General features: G+C 47.2%; 1 protein-coding gene across 1 annotated transcript in view; it reads left to right on the forward strand.

Moving 5' to 3' along the window:
• Window positions 1-1,055: 1,055 nt before the first annotated feature.
• Window positions 1,056-16,431, forward strand: part of RIMS4 (regulating synaptic membrane exocytosis 4) — a 53,941-nt gene continuing 38,565 nt past the window's right edge. The window contains exon 1 of the mRNA XM_050907376.1: window positions 1,056-1,156. Within this exon, the coding sequence (XP_050763333.1) occupies window positions 1,060-1,156 (97 nt within the window). The 5' untranslated portion in view covers window positions 1,056-1,059. The remainder of the gene's footprint in view (window positions 1,157-16,431) is intronic.

Genomic DNA, 16,431 nt, shown 5'->3' on the forward strand with positions numbered 1-16,431 from the left:
CAGGCAGCAGCCTTCAAATTGAATTTAACCCTCCAATCAACCACCAAGGAAAACCTCTTGGTTTATATGCTTTCTGCCTGGGAGCGTGTATACTTCCAGCGAGTGGCTTTTGGTTTGGGTGTTTTTTTTTTTTTTTTTTTTTTTTGGTGCCTTAAGAGAGTTACCTGGGGAAAGAAGACTGTTCTGCTGGTGGGTGGTGATGACAATGACCCTTGGGATGCAGGTGGAGGAAAGGGGAGAAAGTTTAATGCATGGAATTAAATGCTAACGTGGCCTGGCTGCGAACAGCCTTCTCTGAGGAGACAGAGGGCCTTCCGATCTGCGCAACGGCTGAAACATCCCTTCAGAAGCAGGAGGGATGGATCTCCCCATTGCTGCCGGCCTGCAGGCTCCCCGGGAGTCTGAGGACCTCCTTACCCCGCGTCTGCCTCAGGGGAGCAGCTGCCCCCCGAGATGACTGTTTGTGGGGCTGGGGAGCCGGACAGCTCCTTAAATTACACCAGTGCCGTTTACCTCCCCGCCCCCCCCCGGCCTTTTTGCAAGAAACCTCCCGCAAATCTCAGGATTATTTCTGGGGACACACACGGGGCCAGGGGGGGCGTGAGGAGCCGCCGGGCCCCGTGCAGGGCGCGGGAAGGCCCGTCCCGCTTCCCCGGGGCCTCCTCCGCCTCCGCGGCCCCCCTCAGGAAGATGGCCGCGGGGGCGAGGAGCCCCCCGGCCACCCCTCCGCCCCCCTCCCGCCGCCGGGCCCCGCCGCGGCCCGGCCCGGCCCGTCCGTCCCTCCCCTCCGGGCGGCGATTGGCGGCGGCGCTGCCGGGCGTGAGGCGGGGCGGCGGGGCGGGGCGGCGCCCAGAGCGCCGGGCGGCAGCAGGTGGCTCCGCTCCGCACCGCGCCGCTCCGCGCTCCCGCCTCGCCTCGCCCCGCCGCCTCACCGCGGCCCCCGCCGCAGCCAAGACGCCGCGGGCCGTGCTCCGAGTGAAGAATGGGGCGGCGAAGCTGGCCAAGCCGCCGGCGGCGGCGGGCGAGGCCCCCGGCGGCGCCCCCGGACCCGGGCTCTTCATGGAGCGGTCGCAGAGCCGCCTCAGCCTCTCCGCCTCCTTCGAGGCCCTGGCCATCTACTTCCCCTGCATGAACAGCTTCGACGAGGAGGACGCGGGTACGGGGGGGGCGGTGGGGCTGCGGCCAGGCCGGTGGGTCTCGGTCGGGAGTGGGGCTGGGGGCGCGTGGCGGTAGGGGTGTAGAAGGGGGGGCGGGGGTGTGCGTGGGGTGGGGAGGGCGCCCAAAGCGGGGGGAGACCCGGGGGTGTCGGTGGGGCCGGGGGCAGGGTGTGGGGCCGGTTTCCTCTGTGTGTGTGTCCACCCACGGGTGCCGTGGGAGCGGGGGGGGGGGCGGCGTGGCGGGTGTGGGCAGGAGAGGGTGGGTTTGCAGTGTGTCGGTGCTAGCCCCGACCCTGCCGTGGGTTTGGGGTGTAAGGGGTCCCCCCCCTCTGCTGCCCGGCGGGTTTTCAGCGTGGGGTTTGTGTGCAGCAGGGTGCCCAGGGCTGGGGTGCTGAAGGGTTTGTGCAGGGAAGCGCGTACCTCCGGAGATTAAAGGAGAGAATTTATGCATGACGATGAAACACGCTCCCGCTTCTAATCGATAGCAAAACCAGGGTATTTGCAAATGGAGCAGCTTATGCTCCAGTCCTCCTCCTGTGCCGAGCTGTGTAAGGTGGTGAAGGGCAGCGCTCGGGGAGAATGCATCCGTTCTTCTGGATGTTGTGTCCAGTCTGCCCCTGATTTATACACGATCAACTCTCAGGCTAATTATTCTGAGGGGTCATTAGCACCGTACACCGTGCTGCTTTTGGAGAGGGGAATAAAAGGGATTCTGTTTAAATGAAGGCAAGGTAGATCACAAAACACATACAAAAATCTTTCAGAATGGATGCAGTGATTTTTGCCTGCTTCGTAAAGACCTTTCTGGCCTCAAAGAGTTGGCAGTGGTCATAAAATAAGACCAAGGTTTAAAAAGAGGGCAATTGGTAAGGAAAAGTAGGAAAGAAATTGGGTTGAATGGGAAAGGAAGGATGCTGGGTGCTGGAGAAGGTGCTGGGAGTAGAGGGCAGCACAGCGGCTGTGTGGGTAGGGAGGACATACGAGGGAGAGGATGGAGAGCAGTGTATAAGCACTTTATCCGTTCCCAGCGGCTCATTTATAAACGACGGATGTTTTTCGCAGTACACAATGTACCAGAGACTGAACCTATAAGTGAATCTTCTGAGCGGCAAATAATGAAAGTTGGTAACTAAGGCGTATTTTAACACTGACTGTCATGGTTGCATCCCTCAAAATGCCAGCATGCTCCTTTGTCTAGCGGCTCATCCCAAGATGTGCAGATGCCAGCAGGAATACATGGGCAAGTCAGCCAGCTAGCTGCTACACCTGCAACGTTGTTGTTTTTAAAGGAGTTGACGTAAGAATAAATTCATCATCTGTGTGATTAACCTAGGATTGTCATCGGCATCATGCAGGGGTGTCAGGCAGAGGATTGTATCCTCCAACGGATGTATTTTTTTAAATTTTGTTCTCAAAATTATGCTGATGATTTATTTGCACTTCATATTTGGTTCGAATACCGTGGAACGTACATGGCAATAACGGGAGCTTTGGGGAGTCTCGGCGCTGTTGCTTCAGAAATGATTGATAGCGAGACACGCTCGAGTACGAGAACCTGACACAGTGCCTTGAACAGTGTTTCATTCCCTGGTGTCCGACCCCTCTTGCTCTGAGCAGGGTGACAGTTTAAGTGAATGCTTCCTCTTCCAATGCTTAGAAAAATGGTTTTGCAGTAAATTGTATTTATTCACACTTACTGAATGCTCATGCATGAATGTTAATAGGCTGCTCTTAATACAACACAAGTACTTGTCTCTGAATTAAATAAATCTACAATTAAGACCTCATTCTCCAGCAGCTTATTAGTGGATCTCGCCCGCCTGAGTTAGTCTCGTTAGTAAAGCTGCTTGGGGTAACATTCAGTACAGTGGGGACATTGCAGTATTGCTCCTGTATTTTGTGCCTATGAGTGTGTATTCAGACACGTATGAGCAAACAGCAAGAAAGAATGTGTGCTGCTTTGTATTTTTTGCATTAAAACTACAGGAGTATAATTTGCTCGAGAAAATAAATGTCATGAAAGAGAAATGATAAAAGAAATGCTGAAATTGTGCCAGACAAGATTCTGTATTATTCATACCCATGCACGCTTCTGAAATTGAGAGAGATTCTGACCAGTTTGGGTTGCAGTGTGATTTCTGTCAAAAAAATAGATCTTGATAGCTCATTCAGGGAGATGAATACTGCACTTGGCAAGACGTTCTCCATAGGAGATGGCAGAAAAAAAAAAAAAATTGATCCCATGAGCATTGACAAAGTAAACAATCCTATTTCAAACAGACACATCATCCATTTTGTCTGAAGCTGAGAACCACATCTTTAAGAGAATAGTCATCCTACGGAAAAAGGAGAGGAGCTGATAAAATGGCCAAGCTTAAAGGAAGCTTGAAGTTTTCCTCTGAAAAGGGAAAACAGCCTAATGAGAGCTCAAATCTACAAACAAGAAGAATTCTTGAGGTGTTTCATTTAAGTTACTACGGGTGGGTCATATTAAAGGAGTGTAAAAGGAAATTTGCGGGAGTGCCTATGCTGAGAGCCATGGTGACGTGGGAACATAGCTAGGCACATCTCGCCAATGCTAACGATACCTCTGGGTTCCAGTATTTCCCACTTTTAGTCTTGAAACATGGCTCTGCTTTTGAAAAATGCTTTTACTTACAGAATACTTCCTTTCCTGCCATGGCCCTTTTGTTCTTCTTTGCTGTCCACCTTCTGGACGTTAGGTGAGAAGACTATTCTCATCTTCCTCGACTATTCTCATCTTCCTCAACTCTTCTGCCTGCCACACCACCAGTGTGTCTGGACTGAGTTCTCAGCAAAGAAGTGGATGCAGATGATACCTGCTTATATCTTAGTGCGCAGAAGCAGGCAGCCAGCGTAGGCAGGGTAGCAATAGGACTTGGAGCAAGAAGCTGGATCCTCTGAATGTTCCCAGAGCATGAGGGTGATTGAGTTTCAGATGTGTCCTATCTCTCCAAAGAGGTGGATGCAGACTTGCACTCCTATGTTGTAATACCTTTTCATTCCTCAGCTGCGTATACAAAGAGGATGCTCTGAGCAAACACTGAGCTCTGTTCACCAGTAAGCTGCAGTGGGCCTTTGAAATAACAGAAGTTACTGTCTGTGCTCAGTAGCGTAAGGACTCTAGGTTAATAACTCTTTTGATCTCGGCACGGTAATGTTGCTGTCCTTCCTGCTGGCTGAGTGCCACTATCTTCGATCCATTGAGGTCCCCAGCAATGTCAGTGACGTTAAGGATTTTGAAACTGCAGTTATTATCATCATAATTGTTGGTTTAACTTATGCAAATGTCTGTCCTGAGCTCTGATAATTTTTCAGTTATGGAGTAGTAGGCTAAAAAGAGGTAAAAATAATTCCTGCACTCTTTGTGTGCGCATTTCTAGAAATGTGAGCCTTAAACTGGTGCCTATTTCTAACAGTCTTAGCTGTCCTGAGGATCTGCAATATGCTTGGTCTTGGTCTTGGCTGGAATCAGCCATTTGGTATGCTGGTATTCGTGTGGCGACATGTTGGAAGGGACCAAACTGCCAAGGAGCAAGTGCATGTGCATTAATAATAGGGTGTTGAGGATCCATGATGACTGTGGGGACCTGCTTTGTAGGCAGCCTGTGAGTCCTGGGTGCAGTTCGCAGTTAGAAGTGCAGGATTGTGGAAGGGGGGTGTATGAAATCCACCTTTGACAGTGGCCTTAGCACAGCCCTGCCCAGGCCAGGATGAGGGATGTCCTTAAGGTTAAAGGGGTGTGTTTACTGGCATGGAGGCGAACCAGTTTGCTCCGTGTACGGAGCATGGAGTTTGGAAAACTGGCTAAAGCAGAACAGAAAGTGAGGTTTTGGTAGAGAGCAACAGCAACTGATTTGGAGCTGCACATGCAAAACCCAGTGAGCTTTGGGCAGGAGAGAGGAGGTGGTTTTAGTAGCAGGGACAGTCAGTGTAATGGTGGTGGATCTGCTGGGAGTCAGGGAGCCGGAAGCAGTCCTCGGCTCTGAAGACATGAGAGCTTCCAGACGAGGACCCTGTGTACTGCAGAGGTCAAGGACTACACCTAAAGAAACGAAGGTAGGGAAATGCCAAAAATCACTAAAGGGGATGGGGTTTCCTTAAGCAACTGTGCCTGAACTGCAGGATCCAGGAGCACTTCTCAGGCCTGGGTGTGTGCTCCAGCTGTGCTGTGGCTTAAGTGGGTGAGATGCAGTAATGCACCAGCTTCTTTCCCTTTCATCATATGTCCTGGTTTCCTTGGGAAGGACACCCGCTTGCACTGGCAGAAGGCATCTGAGGCATACCCTGGCAGGGACACAGATTTGAATGTTTGGGAGATTGTAGCCATGGGTCATATTGCAAATGCAGCTACCCTGAAGTCCAGATACAACTTGAGCATCTGCACAAGGGGAAACGCATGTTTTCCTTGCAGGCATCTTGTACCCGTCAACGTGTGAAGAGCAGAGGGGCTTTGATCAGGAAGCAGGGGAAGGTACAGAATAGCTGCGAGGGATGTGTAAGCGTCCCACAGGTCAGGACCCCGGCACAGGGACTGTCCAGCTTGGCAGACCTCTGCCCTGGCTACGAGACACCAGAATCAAATCATGTCTCAGCCAGCTGGAACCAAGTGTCTGGCAGAGAGAAAATGGTTTCCAAAGTCAAAATGTCTCCTAGATACTGACGGTAAGCCTTCCTCGTGTCAGCTGCTCGTTCAGAAAAGAGTTGAGTTAGAGATAAAATTCAGCCTAGGCTGCTGCTTTCACACGCTATCAAGTACTGGCAGATGCACTGTGTTACGATCAATTGCTTTGAAGAGAAGCTATGTGAAATATTAATTTAATGGATTGATAAAAACATTTAAAATGGGGTGGAAGAATGTGCTATGGACATGTAGTTTAGTTCAGAATACTCTCTTGTCTGGGTTTTATCTGTTGAACTTCTCTATAATTTTAAACATTAAAGCATCACAAAGTTATTAAATAGAGAGAGCCCCAGGTGTGTTTTCACGTTGCCATGGATACTTCTCACTTGCAGCACTGTATTGGATTGGGGTACCTTTGATTTTTAAAGAAAATTATGATTCAAGTCTTTTAACCAGTCCATTTGTATATATTTTTAATGTATGTGTATCAAGTGTGTGAAGTCCTTTTGGTGTTTAGTCTGTTTTTGCTTCATCCGAAGTTACCTTTGAAGTTTTGTAAGCCTCTAACCAGTTTTGTTAGTTGTTTGTTAGGTAGGTAGCCATGTTCACATGGCAAACATATAAGGGACAAGGGAAATAATTCACACATCTGGAATGTTAACTATTTTTCTTATTAATCTTTTACAAATGAAATGATAGGTCATTCCTGTAACCCTGCAAAGACAGACTGTAGGGCTCATCTGGCAATACATTACCCCAGGGATGCTGCAGGACAAATCTGAATCAGTCTTGGAATATACAAGTATGGAGAGAGTTTGCTTGTGGCTTAATCCCTGCTGCACGCCTAGCGAGCTCTCTTGGCTGGTGTAGGAGGCAGGAGAAGCCATGGCTTTTCCCTCTTCTTGCACAGTAAGCGGTGTATCCTTGGCCGTAGCTTATCCTAGTGATGGTAAGAAATGCTTCTCTCCCTGCTGGGCACATTCTAGCTCTAGGTAAGCAGATGTTTATTTCATAAATGGATTAAAATGAAATAAAAAATGAGAACAATTTTAGAAGGGCTGCTGTCAAATCAGTCTTTCATCGGAGGAAAGTGTATGAAACAGACCAACAGCCTAGAAGAAGATGCTGTGGATAATACTTGCAGAGGTTGGTGATCTCACACCCAGTCATGAGTTAATCCAGATCATAAATGCAACAACTGACTCTTACACAGCGGATGCGCCTAGTTGGGGCAGAGCTGAACAAGCCGTGCTGTTCCTTACATCCCCTGTGCACTAAAGGCAACTTTCTGCTTTCTGGATCTGATGCCTGCGTATGTGATGGGTAGACTGCAATTACAGAGGATGGGTTTTGTCTTCTCCTGTGGCCGTGCGAGACCAGAGCAGAGCAGGAGCCCTGCGAATGAGTCAGCACTAGGAACAAGTGATTCGAAACCTCGTCCTCATTTGTGTTGCTCTTGGTGTTGTGGCCACGCGCGAGAGCCGTAGTCCTCAGCCAAGTTCATGCTATGCCTGTAGAAATGCAAAGCAAAATGACAGTCTCTGTCCCAAAGAGCTTTGCAGTCTGTGGCAAAACCCAACAGATGGGTACGGTTAGACAGACGGGAGAGCGCAGGGGAAGGGCGATGTGGTGTTGGTGAGCGCTCAGCATGGCGGGCAGCATTCCCGGGGCACCAGCTGCCGCCCGCTCCCGTCTCCCATGGGGCACCCTGGCAGAGTTGTCCAGCATGCCCCAACCTGGAGCATCCACCTGTGCCTCATGCTGGTGCTGGCTGTAGGCTGAGGAATTGTTTTAAACAATGATCTAGGATGGGGGAGAAGAGACGTAGCGGCTAGCCCTGGGATCTCAAGCATTGTGCCACGATGTGCTGCGTAGGCATTTCCTTGGTGGTCATCTGGGTGTGGATTTACAGGGGAGAGGGGACGTGGGTGAGGTCGTGGGCCTCCTGACGGTGACACTGTGCTGTCCCCTTAGCACTGCTGATTGCAGCACACACTTGCAGTCATGGGAAAGCACAATATTGTCTCCTTCCCTCGAAGGTGACTGCATCTGGCCTGACGTACATTATAGGCGTTCGGAGGATGATGTTACGTTCGGCCATGTGTGCAGGACTTGTAGAGGGCTGGTTATAGGTGACCCCTGCCAGCCACAGGGGAAGGATATCTCTTTCTCTTATTTTGCTGTCAATTGACTTCCAAATAGAAGAGTCTGTCCCTGGAAAGCTTTCTGTCTAGGAGAGACTGTTTCCTTACTGCTTCTATTTTATGTGAAGTTAATTCTAATGCAACATTTATTAATTCAAAAGCACTCTGTTCTCCAGGCTAAAAAAATTATCTTTACTCTGTCAGATTCCTACATCAGGACAAGTTGTGAAATGCTGTAACTACTTTGCTTCAACATTTCTGTTTGACAGGATGTATGTATCTGCTTTGTGTAGGGAAGAATTAAGTTTGATTGGAGTAGTTGTTTTGAGGAATAATTTATCTGTGCAATTATTTTCTGAAGCACTATCTGCTCATATTTGAGTGCCTTCAGTTAGATTAGAAATGTGAACATTTTAATTTAGGAAACGGTCTGCAAGTTGCTAATATGTTTTAGCAGGGCAGTGAGACGTGGCTCATGCAGGCTTCTCAGCCCTGCGATCTTCTCCTCTTCCCCAGACATGTGTTGTGAAGCACCGTTAGCATAGTTGAATAAGGATTTCTGGTCTTCTGCAGAACTGTTCAATGCAATTTGAATATCTGTCTATCCAAATGATGTTCCTTTGAGGTTTGGTTTTATTTTCTGGGAGAGGGTGTGAAAACCATGCTATACTGTATGGGAACATGTGTCATGATAGGGATCCTGCAACACAAATGATGCCTCAGTAAGTGCCATTGCTTAAATCATCTGCTGATGACATGCACAAATTAGGTATGCTCTGCTTTTGCTTTCAAACTGTGCTTGCCTTGGGATCTGCATTTAAGTTATATCTTTGGCTTTGCTTTTGCAAAACAGCACGCATGTAAAGGCTGGGAAGCCCTGGTGCAGCCTAATTTCATGTAGGAATACAGCAAAGCTCAGCAACCCTATCTTTTAACCAAATCCAGCCACAGTTAAATCACTGTGGCGGATAATGTTTCAGGTTCATGCCATTAGAGTGTTGTATCACCTTTGTCCAATACACAAAGAACTCGTACAGCCTTGCAGAAGCCAGTCTAAAATGTTTGAGTGCTCAACAATTTGGAGAGTACAGTGTGTACAGAGATAAATGTCACGTCTCTCAAAACTGTTTTATGACTAAGAGGAACTCGTGTTAATATCTGTGTGTCCTTATGAATGTAGAGGTAGAAGGGGTCCTGAGGAGTCACTTGTGTCTGCTCCGCAAGTAACTAACCTATTCCTCATTAGAAGGACAATTTACCCTAAAATTTAGCTTAAATCTCCATGGAAATTAAGCGGATTACTATTGTCTTGCTCCCAGCAACATGGGAAACAATTGATCACTGCTGTCTTCAGAGCAACTCTTCACATTGCAAAACTGTTCTTCCCCATGCCGATAATCCCAAGCCAGGAAATGGCCGTAATCACAACCGTCGCTGCCTGACATCCCTCTCCCTCCTTTTGCTTTTTGGACCAAAGAAGTCTGATTGAATTTTTTGCATAGAGCAGTTTTCCAAGCGTCATGTTGGCCTTGTTGCTGGACTTGGGATCTTGCAGGAGGAGCAGTGTGGACAGTGCTCTGGCTGCTGTCTGGCTCCTAGCAGGAAGGAATAACTGTCTCCCACACTTCGTGTGCAATATTTCTATAAATACACATAGTGCTTTGCAAGAGTGTCCCCACTCCTGACTCACATTCGGGATATGATCCATGCCACTTCCCAGGTCATTCTCTGCAGGACTGCTCCCTGGCTACTCATTCCCTTTCTGGCATTTGTGCATTTAATTTTTTCAACGTTCTGAAGTTGCTACTTTTTACATGTGCCTTTATTGAATTTCCTTGTATTGATTTGGAGGGTGAGCTATTTTATCCCATCAGTATCAGTCTGAATTCTGTATCTGTTGTTTAGCAAGACCCATGCTGCTGTGATGTTTATGGGATTGGGAGGTGGGGTAGATGGCTGTGATAAGGTGCTTTATTCTCCAGGCTCCAGGAATACTGCACCATTTTGTGGATGATTTTGGCAGCTGGAGGAGATCGTCTGTAACTGAGGATCCATGGGTGAAGCGCAGCATCCTTGAAGACCTTTGAAGAAGTGCATCTGGAGTGGCCTGTTTTTTCAGGCACCTTCTCATCGCCTCATTTTGCAATGCTCGGTTCAAGAGACTGTTGAGGTGTCATTCACAGTTAGTAGCTAGAATCGAGATAATTGTGGTTAATGGTACTTCACATTGGTGACAGATCTGATTTAAGAGGTTATAGTCTCCCTCCCCCAAGGAACATGTGATTGTGTCCCTCTCTGGAGTTGACCATCCTCTTAGGTGCAACAGCCTAGCTGTTGGTGGGGTCAGACCTGCAGAATGACCCACCTTGGCAAGGAAATGGCAGCGTCACCAGTAGACAGGAGTGTGTGGGCACAGCCTGCCCCTCGCTCAGCTCCATGGGCAGTATGGATGAGGCTCACGTTCCCCAGTGGTGACAGTTCCCCAGTGGTGACAGTTCCCCAGTGGTGACAGTTCCCCAGTGGTGTGGGACTTTTGCCAGCTGCCCACCAGCAGTATGCGCATTTACAGTTAGCAGGGAATGTATCCTGCCACATGGAAGGAAAACATGTTAATTGTGTTGCAGCCAAGATGTCTAAGAAGATTAAGATTTTTTTTTTTTGTTGGAAATCCGGCTCCCTGTTTAGCACTTCTCAGCGTCCTGGAAGGATTGTGTGGGTGGGTGTTTTTTTCTTTTGTTTTTACTATTTACCTTTCCTTTCTTGTATTTGATGCATGATATCACAGCACTAGTGAAAAGTTAGGAAAATTTGATTCAAGATTTTAAGGTTGCTGCTTTATATCCATATTGGGGTTTTAATCAGATTGTCAGGAAAATAAATGAGAAGGCTTTTCCTCTTTCCAGTGCCTATTAGACTTCCAGCTGTTGTAGTCGGTTCACTTCTGGGTGGCGGTATCATGACAAATCAGACCCAGTAGCTTTTTTGGTCTCTTACGTTCAGTTCATGCTGCCGTCCCTATGGCTGAAGCCCTGGTACCTGCCATGAAATCTCACCAGTGGCCCATGGGATTAGAGCAATTGCTCTGCAGCAGCTCTACAGAGCCCTTTCACCTTTATAGTAGTTTTAATTAAATTTATGATAAAGGTAGATAGTGGTCCAGACTAACTTTTGAGGCTTGTCAGTATTCTGTGTTCCCCCAAAACCAGAAGAAATTGCAGTCACAACCCAGTGTTACATTTCGATGGTGATTTTGGTACATTTGTCAAAAACCCATACATTTTTGTGTGGGTTGATCCCCGTACATCTGCATTTATGAATCACATAGACCACAGCTGCATCCCCTCCAGATTTGGGATTTTTGTTTCAATGTAAGTAGACAGGAAAAGGTTAGGTAGTACTTCTTGATGTGCCTTGAGATAAAAGCAAGCTTTCTGCAATGAACATAGTTTTGACAAGAGTCTGTGCTTGTTTTAAATATTAAATATGCAAAGCTGGGCATTTTCAAAAAAGCCTGGGAGTTTTGATCTCTAGTATTGAAAGTGAATGGGATTTGGGGCTGTACCTGCCTTCAGCAGTTCAGAAAATCTCCCCGCAGCCCTGCAAGCGTGGGGTGAGACTCTGCCGCTCTGGTCATGCAAAGCCAGCTCGAGCAGAGGAGCAGACTCTCCCTTGGATTCTGCAATTCAGATAAGTTGATGAAGGAACATTGGAAACGCTGGTCTGGAAAGCAGGGCAAGCAATGCTGAAAGTAGGCGTGCAGGCCAGTGCTCAGCCTGGCAGACAGTGCATATTAGATCAGAGTGATTTATGGAACTGTTTCTGTTAAAAGCTTCCTCGTGCACTTTAGAAAGCGGAGCTGCCAGATTGGTCAAAATCCAATACCCAGACAGTTTGAATTGGCTGCCAGCTGCAGTAATAACCGTGGCGAAACTTAACAGCCGTTTCATGCAGGCTTTGCAGGCTGCCACATCGTTGCTGCTTCTCAGAAAACAGACAGTGTCAAAATGTTACGTGGTATGAGGACATTTCCATGGTAACGTTAGCATCCCATGACACCCATTTTCGTGCTGCGGTGTCAGTGCATGCTGTCATCGTTGTACTTTCTTCCTCCATCTGAGGCCTTTAGGAATGCCGTGGTACTGATCATATGGATTTCTTCAGTGACTGCTCGTAGTTACGGGGCTGAGAGTGGAAGAGATGCTCTCTGTGGGCTTTCGGGTGTCTTAAATAAGGCAAGTATTCATTCTTTTAGCATAGCAACTCTCACATAATTCAGCTTAAAAGCACCTGGGTTTGCTTTCTGCTGCACTAAAAAAGCAGCTTTCCCTCTGTGATCAGACAGCTCACTGCAATAGCTGTTTCGTAGCCGGCATCAGAGGCACCCGCACTACTATCGCGCAGCTTTTTGTCAGGCGGCTCCGAGATCGCTCAATTCGTGAAGACACTACAGTCTTGTTTCGGGTCTGATCCTTTCAGCCTGGAGAAGGCTTATTGCTGATGTCTATCTGCAGCCTGACAGCGGTCTGCTCCCTCCTCCCCTTCCTTTGCAGGAGCCATCAGCTGCTCCGGACACTGCTGACCATGGGGCTGGTTTTGAACTGCAGCCTGAGGTCTTTGGGTAGAGTTTCATCCATGGCTAGTTCCTGGCTTTATTTGTGTCTCAATCAATAGTTTTGGTCTGCCTATAAATATTTCAGTTCCTGCTGCTACCTCTGCAGTAACAACGTCCCGTTAGGATTTTCAGTATTCCCCCTGTGGTTTTTTTTTCCCTTTTCTTTCTGTATTTCCACCAGGTGATGTATTCCAAAATTAGCATCATGGGTTTTTTTTCACTGTGCAGGCAACACATGTTTATTGGCTCTTTTCCCTTAACATAGAGAAAGCTGTTCTCAATATTTTATTGATAAGCTAAAGTGTTGGCAAGAAATAATAAAGGTAAAGATGTTTTCTGTATGGCAGCCCATGGACCTTCTACCAGCGCACATTTTTCACTTCTGCTTGGTACTTTGCAAGAGCAGTAGAAGGATCTTGGTTTGGTTGTTGTGTGTGCATAGGTTCTGAAAATTGCACGGGTAAAGAGACAGTCATTTAACTAATGATTTGCCTATCCAATATGTATAAGCTATGGATGTGCAATATAGGTATGTGGGTGCACAGCAAGGTTATTTCTCACACAATGGTGCTGTAGCATAAAGGGATCATGTATGATAAAACCCAGTGCTTGTGATTGTAACATCTGGTCTAAAGTATTTCACTTGAAGGGACTGAGAGGATAAATGTGAGACTTGAGAAAGTACAGGTTGAGACTAGGGGAAGGAGCAGAACTTGACTTTCAATCATATCTGTTCCTTAGGACCCACTTCTGGACTGTTTCACAACAATAATTCTCAGCTTTCCTGTTTTGCCCAGGGCTCCGCTTTGAGTCATGCCAGAGTCCCAAGTTATCTTTCTATAAGCTTGCTTTTCATCTGTTTCCACTGAATTCCTAGCTTCTGCCTAGTAACAGGAGTAGGTTGTTCCCGTGACCTATCTGCTCTGTGTCTGCAGAAACACTCTTATTGCTCCTGGACAGGAGGCAGCTACTATGTCCTAAACTCAGTTTTTCCCAAGACCCAACCCAAGCCAAGTGCCTCTAAACCTGGCATTGTGTCGGCCCTATTTCAATATTTTTCTATTTCTGTCTCAGTACTGCCTGGCTTACCTACTAGAGAGCTCTATGAAATATTGCATGGTCGGTTGAGGCAAAATTTGGCTTGCTTCTCTAGGAATAATACCAGGCAAATTACCCACAGTCCATTTTAGTTGGTGAATTTGACTCTCTGTATTCACAGTCTGTTCACTGCAGCCAACTGCTGCAGAGAGACAGCAAGCTTGTAGGACAGATTGACTGTGAAAATCAGGAAGTCTTACTTCAGGCCATAATTTTGTTTAATTTCCTGAAATCTAGAAAACTGTTTATTTCCTGAAACACCTTTCCCCTAGAGCCCTATGACTGGATTTCCAAAGATCACCTGTACAGGGTACTAGCTGCATGAAAAGGTGCAAGGTCCTGCACATGGGTCAGGGCAATCCCAAGCACAAATACAGGCTGGGCAGAGAATGGATTGAGAGCAGGCCCTGAGGAGAAAGACTTGGGGGTGTTGGTTGATGAGAAGCTCAACGTGACCTGGCAACGTGCATTTGCAGCCCAGAAAGCCAACCGTATCCTGGGCTGCATCAAAAGAAGCGTGACCAGCAGGTCAAGGGAGGTGATCCTCCCCCTCTACTCTGTTCTCATGAGACCCCACCTGGAGTCCTGCGTTCAGCTTTGGGGCCCTCAACATAACAAGGACATGGAGCTGTTGGAATGAGTCCAGAGGAGGGCCACGAAGATGATCAGAGGGCTGGAGCACCTCTCCTATGAAGACAGGCTGACAGAGTTGGGGTTGTTCAGCCTGGAGAAGAGAAGGCTCTGGGGAGACCTTACAGCAGGCTTCCAGTACCTAAAGGGGGCCTCCAAGAAAGCCAGAGAGGGACTTTTTACAAGGGCATGTAGTGATAGGCCAAGGGGTAATGGCTTTAAACTGAAAGGGGGTAGATATAGATTAGATGTAAGGAAGAAATTCTTCACTGTGAGGGTGGTGAGGCACTGGAACAGGTTGCCCAGAGAAGTTGTGGATGCCCCCTCCCTGGAAGTGTTCAAGGCCAGGCTGGATGGGGCTTTGAGCAACCTGGTCTAGTGGAAGGTGTCCCTGTCCATGGCAGGGGGGTTGGAACTAGATGATCTTTAAGGTCCCTTCGAACCCAAACCATTCTATGATTCTATGAAAAATGTTGGGGGGGGAAGGGGGGGTGGAGTGAATCCTGAAGCGGTGACAACATGATGACCTGAAAATGTTTCACTGATGAAAATATTCATTAATAATTTCCCAGGCTTCTGTCAGTTTTGTTAAGAATGTGCTTTTATGTTCAAGTTGACCAATACAAAAGTGTTCTGCAAGTGTCAGTAATGCAGATTAAAGCACCATTTGGCCTCTGATATTCAGTAAATGGTTTGGAAACTGGATTTTGCCTGCTCTAATGCTAAACTACTATGTCAGGAAGGATTCTCAGCCTTTTATTTCAGTTTGTAAGGGGGGGGGGGAAGCTTAACATCTTGATATGAGTACATCTTATAAGGTTTAGACATTGTAAAAGATTTAGTGACGTGCTCTCTTAAGCTCTTATAGTCATCACATTTGAGAGGAAATTGCAGTCAAAAGTGAACATTTTAAAACTTGCTGATCTAAGTGGTCTAATAGTCGACCTGTTTTTCCCCTTAATATTCCTGTACTTATCTCTTCAGACCTGCAGGTGTTCAGTCCACTAAGGCTACAGTGCACAAAGGGGAAAAGAGCTGCAAAACTAGGACAGACTTGGATTATATTTAACAATGTTCTATTTCAACTTGACAACCAGCTATCGAACACCTACAAGTTTGCAACTGTGATTCACTCGGAAGCTGACATAACTGATGTCACGTTGTATTAATAGCTACAGAATTGTAACTGCTTTTAGCAATGAGATTCATTAACAGCCTCTACAAACACACTGACAATCAGTTGAAAACCTGAAAATATTAGGTGTATATAAAAATGGATTATGCCATAAAGGAACTTCCCTGTGCTGCCAAATGTGTTTACAGCAAGTTCTTGCGGGTGTTATGCATAATGATTCCTCTTCATCACTTTCAGTAGGTCTTACTGATAGCAAAAGGTATTTGAGGACTGATCCACGCTCTAAATTAATTAGGAGCTGCTGATCTAATGGGGTTTCACGACGTGAGTGTATTTGGGAGTTACTATGTCCACAGCGTTTTTCTTGGCAAGTGAAAGCTGTCCAACCAGTTCCTGTACAGTGCTGATGTTGTTTTGGGAGGTGTTTGGTCCTTCACTTGTTTCAGTTGAACATTTTGGCTTCAACGGGAAGTGTTGTTGTGACAAGCCATGCCTAGACAGTACTCTCCGAGCTATACTAAGTGCATTGAGCTCAGCTCCCCTTTGAGCTTTGCGCGCTTTCCTCGGTGTGGGCTGCTAGCTACCTCTGAGGACACTGGCGTGGAGGAGGTGGAAGTGTTCATTGCTTCCTACCATCTTCTTTGAAGATACTGAAGTAGTAGCTAGCGATGGTGGCATATAACTGGTCCTCACCGGCCTCTGTTAACTGTCCTCTGGGGTGGATGAGTCAGTTACTCTTGAAGGCTCTTAGTAAAGCCATCTCTGCATTACCTACATGCGGTTTTAAGGTTTGCATCACTGGCATGATAGGTCAAGACGTTATTGTGGAAGTGAAATGAAAACTGAGATTCAAGAGAGGAGGTGTTCAGGATGGTGTTGGCTCGATGTTGAGTTGTGTAGTTAGACTTGTCGCTGCGAGTAAATCTGTGGACGTGTACATTTGGGCTGAGAATTCTAATGCTCTGGGTACCTCTGAGAGCTAGCCAATCGCTCCTTACAGCAATCAGTCG

The sequence above is a fragment of the Gymnogyps californianus genome, chromosome 17 (assembly GCF_018139145.2).
Source record: "Gymnogyps californianus isolate 813 chromosome 17, ASM1813914v2, whole genome shotgun sequence".
Taxonomy (NCBI): domain Eukaryota; kingdom Metazoa; phylum Chordata; class Aves; order Accipitriformes; family Cathartidae; genus Gymnogyps; species Gymnogyps californianus.